This window comes from Pavona decussata, unplaced genomic scaffold (genome assembly GCF_977016875.1).
Source record: "Pavona decussata unplaced genomic scaffold, jaPavDecu1.1 SCAFFOLD_121, whole genome shotgun sequence".
Taxonomy (NCBI): domain Eukaryota; kingdom Metazoa; phylum Cnidaria; class Anthozoa; order Scleractinia; family Agariciidae; genus Pavona; species Pavona decussata.
The window spans coordinates 360,974-371,581 of NW_028145535.1; the positions used below are offsets into that span (position 1 = coordinate 360,974).

General features: G+C 38.1%; 1 protein-coding gene across 2 annotated transcripts; it reads right to left on the bottom strand.

The window, feature by feature from the left end:
- Nucleotides 1–4,237: 4,237 nt before the first annotated feature.
- Nucleotides 4,238–9,779, bottom strand: LOC146469642 (allatostatin-A receptor-like). 2 transcript variants are annotated; one of them, XM_085123068.1, is made up of 3 exons: nt 9,257–9,779; nt 8,639–8,824; nt 4,238–6,776 (listed from the first exon to the last, which is right to left on the bottom strand). In XM_085123068.1, exons 2-3 carry the CDS (start codon nt 8,799–8,801, stop codon nt 5,995–5,997), a joined length of 945 nt encoding a protein of 314 aa, XP_084979194.1. In that variant the 5' UTR covers nt 8,802–8,824; nt 9,257–9,779; the 3' UTR covers nt 4,238–5,994. The 2 variants fall into 2 exon arrangements, with proteins under 2 accessions (XP_084979194.1, XP_084979195.1); XM_085123069.1 differs by lacking the exon at nt 9,257–9,779 and having other exon boundaries at nt 8,639–8,847.
- Nucleotides 9,780–10,608: the final 829 nt, after the last annotated feature.

Below are 10,608 nucleotides of genomic sequence, written 5' to 3' on the forward strand. Positions count from 1 at the left end.
TTAATTTTCAAAAAATCTTAATTTTTGAGGGTCGGTCGGGGAGGGGGGGGGGGGGGGGTGGGAGCCTAAAAATATTATATTGCTGCTGTTATATATCCCAGAGCGCTCAAGCATACAGTCATGCTAGGACATCAACCTGGATGGACCAGAAAGATATATAACATCCGCCTAGGTTTATAAATTTCGCCTAAAAAATTTACATTGTTTGTGTTATATATCCCAGAGTGCTCAAGCATACAGTCATGCTAGGACATCAACCTGGATGAACCAGAAAGATATATAACATCCGCCTAGGTTTATAAATTTCGCCTAAAAAATTTCCATTCTCTGTGTTATATATCCCAGAGTGCTCAAGCATACAGTCATGCTAGGACATCAACCTGGATGGACCAGAAAGATATATAACAATGGCCTAGGTTTATAATGTTCGCCTAAAAAATTTACATTCTCTGTGTTATATATCCCAGAGTGCTCAAGCATACAGTCATGCTAGGACATCAACCTGGATGGACCAGAAAGATATATAACAATCGCCTAGGTTTATAATGTTCCCCTAAAAAATTTGCATTGTCTGTGTTATATATCCCAGAGTGCTCAAGCATACAGTCATGCTAGGACATCAACCTGGATGGACCAGAAAGATATATAACAATCGCCTAGGTTTATAATGTTCGCCTAAAAAATTTGCATTGTCTGTGTTATATATCCCAGAGTGCTCAAGCATACAGTAATGCTAGGACATCAACCTGGATGGACCAGAAAGATATATAACAATCGCCTAGGTTTATAATGTTCGCCTAAAAAATTTACATTCTCTGTGTTATATATCCCAGAGTGCTCAAGCATACAGTCATGCTAGGACATCAACCTGGATGGACCAGAAAGATATATAACAATCGCCTAGGTTTATAATGTTCGCCTAAAAAATTTACATTCTCTGTGTTATATATCCCAGAGTGCTCAAGCATACAGTCATGCTAGGACATCAACCTGGATGGACCAGAAAGATATATAACAATCGCCTAGGTTTATAATGTTCGCCTAAAAAATTTGCATTCTCTGTGTTATAAATCCCAGAGTGCTCAAGCATACAGTCATGCTAGGACATCAACCTGGATGAACCAGAAATGAATATAACATCCACCTAGGTTTATAATGTTCGCCTAAAAAAATTACATTCTCTGTGTTATATATCCCAGAGTGCTCAAGCATACAGTCATGCTAGGATGGACCAGAAAGATATATAACATCCGCCTAGGTTTATAATGTTCGCCTAAAAAATTTGCATTGTCTGTGTTATATATCCCAGAGTGCTCAAGCATACAGTCATGCTAGGACATCAACCTGGATGAACCAGAAATGTATATAACATCCGCCTAGGTTTATAATGTTCGCCTAAAAATATTTTATTCTATATATCCCAAAGCGCTCAAGCATACAGTGATGCTTAAGGACTTCAACCTGGCTGAACCAGAAAGGTTATAATTGACATCCGTCTAAGTTTATAATGTGCGCCTAAAAAATCAAATCATTTATGTTATATATCTCACATGAAACACCTGAGCATAGAACAATGTTAGGACTTCACCTTAGATAACCCAGAAGTGGTAATAAAAGTAATATTTGTGTTAGTTTTATTGTTTACAACTGAACAAATTATTTCTACTGTTTACAATGATGCTTCACCCTGGATGGACCAGAAAGGATTTAACATCCGCCTTTCAGGGATAATATTATATTGTTTTTGTTGTATATCCCAGAAGCACTCCTGGATACAGGACCTCAACCCGGGTCAGCCAATAAGGTGTTTCAATACAGTGTTTCTTCAGAATGGCGTCTTAAATAATCCACATGTCTTACCAGAAAGAAATCACTCTACAAAAAATATCAGGATTAAACTAAAATGTCCGCCTGGTTTTACATGCATCTCAAGGTTAAGCTTAATGAGCCGCAATTCAAAGGATATATTGCGCCTGACCTTTACTAAATTCAGTAAAACCATGACCTACAATTTGAGAAAAATAATATTTGGGACTGGATTTTAGTGCTTCGTCTTAGTTCATAACATCTTTTCGACGGACGCTTGAAGTTAATACCGGAACAATTTTTCCGTCAAGAGCAGGTAATTCGTACATCGATATCTTTGAAGCAAAACCGTGATTTGATCTTGATTTCGCAGCAGACCTTGCTTAGTGATCTTTGCTGGTCTTGACCGAAATAAATCGACTGATCAATGCAATAATCGTTATGTTGATTACTTTGGAACTGGGGCGACGGACGACTAACACAACACTGAATAAAGATGCATATGACAGCTTTTTCTTTGTATAACCTTCGATCTAAAAGCCCGCCATTTTTATCCGCGAACATTTGCCGCTTACGGATTACCTGGCCTTACCTCATGAAATATGCTCGGTGAAACTGACGTCTTACATAATCGCACAATCGAAGAACAACAAACTCTCTCAAGGGCTCACTTGAACACAATTCAAATCCAAGACAGTCGAAAGTTGCCATATAGCTTGTCCATGAGAAAGGGGAAGAGCGAGCTACTTTTCCCAATATGCCACTGCGCTCTTGGTAAGATTTATTTCAACATAAAACAATAATTCCATCCTGCTATGACTTCGTAACCGCAACCTCCAACCGTGAAACCGCAAATGACCCCAAATCGAATACGATGACGGCTACTAAGCCGATTTGTGACGTCACCCCTTAGCAACCAGAATTGGCGAATTTTTTCACATCCGGTTATCTCTGGCTCGTGATGTTATTGTTCTTGGAGCGCAGTCGAAGATGAGGAGAAGACCTTCCGGGGATGCCTTGGTCTATCGAGTTCTGTCCCAAGCCACAGACACGCAGGTCGGCTTCCCCTAATAAGCGCGATTAAGCCTGGAAACAAGGCTAGAGTGTTAGACGACCGCGCGCGACACTACATGCTTTCGGTTGCTGGAGCCAAGTTCCGTTTGCATTTTAAAAGATGCGCCTCTTCTCACGGGAATTCAAAGAGACAAAGTACAGAACAAAATAGAAGAAGAGCAGGGCCGTAGCCAGAAAAAAATAAGGACTGAGGCAATATCCATGGTTAAATTCTCGGCCTAGCAATTTAGGGTCTTTATGATGATTACGTTTAAACACTGGGATCAAACCTTATTTGACAAAAATTCTAAGAGCCCTTAAGGCCATCTAGATCTAGAGATCGAGGTATATATATTTTTTTTGAGGGGGGGAGGGGAGGGGGCTATTTAAATGCTACTTTAGGGGCTCTGTGTTCTTGTATGCGGCTGTTTAATGTGTTTGTTGGCGGTTTGTTTCTATAGGAAGGCCTTAGATAACAACGACCTAAACCAGGTTTGCCTGACCAGAGGTTTCGTGAAAAGAAGGGTTAATTTAGGGGGATGGGGGGGGGGGGGGGTGCTCAGTCTCGCAGGCTCATAAAACTTGGTCTCGGCCGTTCTCATTTGAGGATTTTCATTTCTAAATGGCAACGAAGTTAGATGTTAAATGCCAGCGCGATTCGCCTCTGCCCACTAGCACGCCACCGTTGTAGAGGCTCGAGCGGGTCCACAGGGATTTCGCTGTGGACATAGGCTAATGCAAGGCCATTCAGCCTGTTAGAGCCCATCGATGAACGGCACCAGGTCTTCAACCTGTGGAGAGCTCTTAACCTGCGCTCGCACGAACAGCTTCCTGCACTTAGTGGCGCTGCCACCTGTCCTGTTTTTGCCTCTACAACTTCTTTTCGACTATCTTCGGTGGCTTTTTCACTGACACCACCATCTCTACTAGATGAAATGAAAGACAAAGTTGCTTCGCTGAATACTAGTAATGCCAAAACAAGGTTAAATTTTGGTTCGATTATTGAGAACAACTGAAAGCATGTTATGAGAGCGACTACTTTCCGCTTTCCTTGAAAAAAGCTGTTGATAGAACGCTGCATTTTGATAGATTTTTCTCACTCTGAACAGAGAAGACAGAAGACTCGAGAAATGGCGGAAAAACACATGAAAACAAGACAGTTTTCTTTGGAAAGCCGCTGCCTGGTTGGCATAAATTTTTGCTTAATTCTTCTCACCTGTAATTCAGGGCACTGCCTGATTCGCGTTATCATTCAACATCAACATTAACATTTTACGTTAACATTTTTTTTTTTACTTATTTAACTGTTTGTGAATTTGTCAACAATGACTGAGGCAAGCGCCTCGGTTTGCCTCATACTGGCTACGGCCGTGAAGAGTTTCACAGAAATTCTGTTCCATTCCGTTCGATTGGATTAACAAGGCGTAGTGAAAGCGAGCAACGGATAGGTACAAAGAAAAGACAAGACGAAAGAAAAATGGTTTAAGTTTTAGTTTAATATACTATATTACACAAATTGCTTGGTTGAAGCCTTTGTGGTCTCCTGGCCTACAAATTTAATCCTTCTTTATTTTATCATTTACATTTTCACGTGTTTAATTGATCCTAATTATATAGCTGCTGTGTAAATACAGTGACCTGGCTGAAGTAAACATGTTCGGATGCAACATTACGCTGAGACATAGTTAACTATGGCTAAGTATATTAAGCCAGTAATTTGCCCTGAGAAAATTCGTCCTATGGTCGTTTTTCGCTTGTCAAAGTAACTAATTCGCATTCGCACAAAGAACTAATCAACTTATATATAAGTATGCAACTAAATTGACTGCAAGTAACTACTAATTATTTTCTCTAATAAACTTGTTCGCCTTTCCAAAACTTTAAAATTTCTAAGAGATTAACAGGAGCAGAAGGAATGATTCAATTACACAACTTTTGTCGTTTCCTTAGAAATCTGCCCACTTTATTTAAATTTTAATAATTATACTGAATGTGTACAATTAAAATTGAAAATTTAAGGGTAAATGCAAGGAACAACTAATGTTGACTTCGTCCCAAACGTATACAATGCTATTCCATAAGGTTTATAACTCTCTGTTTTATTTTAAAAGTGAGTTTCCAGCCTTCTTCAGGGAATTATGACCCACACTTTATTTTGACGGAGACGTCAAAATAGGAAATCACGACTTTTTCTCATCCTAAATTTTCTAAAGAGGCTTACTTTCTAATGATAACAATCATAACAACTAGCAGTAATCATTTATTATATGAGTGCATTCGACGCCTTACATTGAAAAAATTCGACCACGGTGAACCTTTTCAATTCGTTTCAGCGACCGACTTATTTTGTTTTATAACCAGCAGTAATCAAAGATTGAAGGGTAATAACAATAATATAATAATAATTGATATTTAAACAGTGTGATCCCTTCAGTCGCAGGACTGGTATCAACGGGGGCCCTGTATAACATAATATGTTATGTTGTGTGCTGTGGTGGACTCTTTCCTGCTCGTTCCAATTAGACTTATTTCATGTAATGTTATAGTGCAATAATCATCATCTTTGCGGAATATTTAAAGTTTCTTCAGGCTCCAAATTAACAACTGCAGTTCTGCCAAAGCTAGACAAGCCTTGTCCACAGCTGCAGGTTTCCGAAAAAATATCACTAGTGTCAGCACTCTGCAACTAACTAGCCAAGTTTATCGTGATGCAAATCCCGAGGAAGTACAAAAATAAATTAGACACACACAAAAAAAAAAACCAGAATAACATTAATGCAAAGAGAATAATTTTAATTTCGTGTACCGAAAACTGTTTCTGAATCAGTGTTTCATCAAGACAAGGATAAGAACAAACTGAACGGCATTTTGAATCCAGAATTTCAAAATAATGTAGCAGACCTAGTTTGGCTACCGTTTGGCAATCGTCACGTTAAATACCCATGTCAAGAGACGTCATCACTTTTTGTACTGGCGCTCAAAGAAAACATTTTTGCACATACTATTTATTTTTTAAGTGTCATTATCACACCTTGAATAGTCATGGAGGAATAGGAGAATTGCATGGGTGGTTGCTTCCCTTCCCTCCACCCCTGACGGCCACAGAAGACCAAAAATATAGAATTAAATTAATATTTATGCCGAGCTAACTTGCCCAATCTGCGTGTCGTTTTCAGGCTTACCGTTTCTGGAGTGACCAGCGTATTTTTTCTGCAGATTGAAAAGGAGAGAGAAAAACTCATTTCTGTATTGCCTGTTGCTGACAACGTAAATCCAAGGATTCAAACAAGAATTGAGCATGGCGAATATTAAAGTTATCTTCACCTCTCGGTAGAGCTGGAAATCAAACTGATGCAAAACGTTAATTGTTTGACTGGGGAGCCAGCAAGCTGTCATGACAGCGGCCGTCACAGTGCACATACGCAACAAAATCTTTTGATGAGCTCGTGCCTGCTCTGATTTACCCAATAAGGATTGAGATGTCTTAGTTCGATACCAAATATGGAGAAAGGAAGCCCAAGTTATCAACGAAGGTATTAAGAACGTGCCGATGACGTAACTTAAAACAAAAGCTTGTTGACCCTTTTTCCCGGATATACTTGGAACACGTACACATTTGTTGTTTTTGAATCCGACTTCAAAGAACTTATGGATTAAAACGACAGCGTTTAAAAGAAAAATGTAAACTAAATACTTTAAGAGTTTCTTTCTTGTGAAATAAACTTTGTACGCAAATGGTCTGATCACTGAAAACCATCGTTCCAATGCTAGAAGCATGGCGATCAGGATGGATGCTTTGCCAAGGAAGAATGCTACAAAGTTATTGTCAAGTAGAAAACAGAAGAGATAACCGCCAGCTCCGTGGAGGGATGGCTCATCCATGACATCAAACAGTGGTGTTACGAAAATAATGATACCTACGAGGGAAAGAAATACAAACTATTCCTTTTAGAATTCTTATGCTCAGTTCTCGACTAAGCCGTATGTTATCCATAGGGACCCCCCTGCAATACGGATTCCCTACTCTGTCTGTCTGTAACGAGATGCCTCGTTTGTGACATTTACCTAATTTCAAACATGATGTAAACTCGTGATCTTTTGCATTGAGTCGATGTTGTCTGCCTAAAGTAACTTAAACGACCCCCAGTATAGATTTTAAGGAATTCCTACTCTCCGTTGTTAAAGAACATGCACGACTAAAGGAAATTCATTAAATAAACTGTCTGACAACCTTGATCAAAATAAAGTCTTCCTAAGTGTCTTGTGACATTCCTTAGCTGATGACGTCACATAACTTGTTTTTGACCTGGAAATTGGGAACAATTACAATCCAAACGTTTGAAAACGTTTGTCATTAACATGTTTTGCACACCATGCCTGTGAAATTCTTCCCTTTTAGATGATACCCCTCATTTACCTTTTAACAGATTTTGACATTTATCATGTCGTTTGACCTATTTTCTTTAATTGATCGTTACTGTTAGCACGTGGACATCATTGCCAGAAACATGAGGACCTTTGGAGGGTTCATCGAAAATTAAAAACAGGATTAAAGATTTATATAAAATAGCTTTCTGTTCCCTATTTTTTAGCAAAGATTACAACCGTTACAATTCGTTTTCAGGTCAGGTGACTGAAATTTAATAAAACTAAATATGAGGGATTAATAAGGATACCGACAACAAACTGTTTGCCAATTTTCCAGGATTTTGGACAAATGTGTCCTCTTCGGATGAAAATATGCCAAATTATTAGGCGGGCCAAGCCTTAAAATATGCTTGAGGATGTCCTCTTGATGGTCTTCAAGAATTAAACAGAATCACTCACAACACACACTGTTGTTGTCGCGTTGTTCACATATTCTGGGATTTTCTTACAGTGCCCTTTTCGGAGCATTACCAAAATCTGTCTAGCTGTTATACCTGGTCACTACAGAACATTCTATGAAAGATTCTATATAGTCTTAGAATGCAGAGTCATAAAATGCATGAAAATTTCTTAGAATGCGATTTCTCAAAATGGAATCTAGAACCAGCAGCTTCCCATTAAACCCGTTCGGGTGCTAAAATCTCTCTAATGAAAACCACCAAGGTGATTTAAAACAAATAGATTGAAACCATGCTAATTAAAAAAAGAAGTATTTTTCCTTTGTTTAGCAGAAAATTGCAAAATAACACCCTGCTTTCCCTACTTCAAGTAAAGCAAAAGCTTTCCAAAACACTGCACAACATATAAACCAAAACCTTTCACCCCAAATTAATATAAAATGTAGTTCTATATATCTCAGTATCCCGATTTCAGTTCGATCAAAAAGTATTCCAAAACCAAGAAAAGATGCTGTTCCATTTATTTCGAATGGCATAGGTTCAGATATCAATCTGATTCATCGGTTTTCTCCTACTGTGATTCTTGTAAGTGGCAAGGGAACAAATCATGCGATTCAATATAAATGTGTTTAGAACCCCATTTATATTTCTTTTCATAATATCAATGTAAACCAAAGTCAAGAGTCGACTTTTGCATGCCCTTCAACCCAATTACTTTTTTTCTCTATTCCTATCCTTTAAATTCGCAAAAGAACAGGCTCTGCTTCACTGTCCATGTCTTGAGAACTCGAAATATATTACCTTTCATATTATCGATGTAAGCCAAAATCAAGAGCAGAATTTTTCATGCCTTCAACACAATTACCATTTTTCTTTATTCCTATTCTTGAAATTGTTAAAAGAGCACGCCCTGATTCACTGTATATTTTTTTTCAGAACACGGTTTATATTACCTGTCATCAGATCAATGTTAGCCAAAGTCAGGAGCAGAATGTTGTGCGTTTTCTTCAGCAAGCTGGGTTTTCTGAACAGCAGCAAACAAAACAGAGCATTGCTGATAATTGAAACCGCTCCAATGACAGAAAAAATGGCTCCAAAAACCTGAGACGAAACCATGATAAGTCCACAAGTGCTAATATCTGCGAAATACGGAAAACACGAAATTGTTAGATTGGAAAACAAAACTTACAAGTATTTCAAAACTGTAAATGAAGTGAAGGTTATTTCACCAAAGAAGATATTTTTGTCAGCTTTGAATCTCTTAAGGCTGTGCAGACGTCATTTGCAATCAACAATTTCACCTTGCCAGCCACCATTTCGACGATTCTCTCAATGCCTCCTGTATACTTGCTTTTCCATCTTTTTCTTTCCGGTTAGGACGTAAAATCCGTTGAGGCTACTATCTCACAATCCCAACACTTTCTTTGACCAAAAGAAAAAAAAAACGCAGGCCGCTGAAAATATCCCTTTGGTTATTTTATAGGATGCTGGTACTTTGCCCAGCCCTATATGATAGTTAATCTCAATAAAATAGTCAATAGTCAATCTCATAAAATATAACAAGAAATTACCTTATAGAGAAACCTTTTCTTGTCGATAAATTTAACTGTTACCTTCAGAATAATGTGGACGTAGGAGTTAAATCCTTTCTCCCCAACTTCTAGAATAAAAGTCAATCCGTCTGTAGACGTCGATCTCTGATTTCAATCAAGTAATTAAATTTTTACCATACTGCGAAGCTCATTGAATAGAATTGGTTGATTAGCGGATAAGATGTAAATCCACTAATTACCTGAAGCAAATGTTTTGGGGAGTGGAGGAGGAAGTTGGCCTACTCCACTATGTAATTAAACACATGTATGTGACTATAATAAGATAAGTTTTAGCTTAAACAGTTGCATTCTCATCTGAAATCCGATCAGCAAGTACCCTTTGAGGATAAAAGTTTCTATCAATTTCCTATCTTGGTGTGATCAGAGATCAGTTCTTCCGCTTATAAATAATTCAAACAGTAATATAACACCAACAGTGAATTTGCAATTGAAAATGCTATTCAATTAGTAACCTGTGAGATCTAACCTATTGGAGCTGAAATCAGCCTGGCTTCATGCTGACATTCCACGGACTCGCCGATTACAAAAAATACATTTTTCATTTAGCCGATGCTACCGAGGAAATCCTAAATATTCCGAGAGAAAAAACATTCAGCACAACAGAAGATACTCAAAAAGTAGACTAGGCTAAAAAATTCTTAAGGTGCAATTCATTTTCGTATATGCCAGAAGAAGCGATCTGACGTTGATGTACACTTGTATTCTGGTTTTTCAGCGTGTGGCCGAAACAAAGTAAATTGCTTGTTTGAAAGCAAACGATCACGGTAAAACCAAAATACCTTATTCTCTCAATCAAACAAACAAAAAAATGGTTTCTAATAACTAGGTATGTTGAGAAATGAATGCACAATTTCTATATGCTATGAACCTTTATGAAATATAGACTTAAATCCACGAGAACTTTTACTTCTACAAATAAAATCGGTCTTAGTTCGCTTGCAAAAGACTAAACAAAATCAAACAGACGGACGATTATTCAAATTAAGTTTAATTTTATTATTATCTAAAACATCTGCTCCTTTATATTTTAATATTTCTTCCCAAAATTTGCAGTTACTATCTTACTGCGATACCTAATTCAAATCCTAGTGGATATGGCTTTCTTCTTACTGAGAATGGATTCTCGAAACAAAACACAGCCTCATTTGATCTTTAAATTATTGTTCCTGGCTCGCGGTCGAAGGTGAGGAGAAGACGCTCCGAGGATGCCTTGGTCTATCGAGTTCTGTCCCAAGCCCCAGAAAGGCAGGTCGGTTTCCTCTGATAAGCTCGATTAGGACTGCAAACGAGGCTACAGCGCGCGACGCTAC

Bases quoted from the DNA above. Each gene is read 5' to 3' on its own strand.
- LOC146469642 (XM_085123068.1), bottom strand. From the start codon at position 8,801: ATGGTTTCGTCTCAGGTTTTTGGAGCCATTTTTTCTGTCATTGGAGCG. The intron at 6,777-8,638 runs GTAATATAAACC...TTTCCCTCGTAG, and splicing joins TAACATTGATCTGATGACAG to GTATCATTATTTTCGTAACA.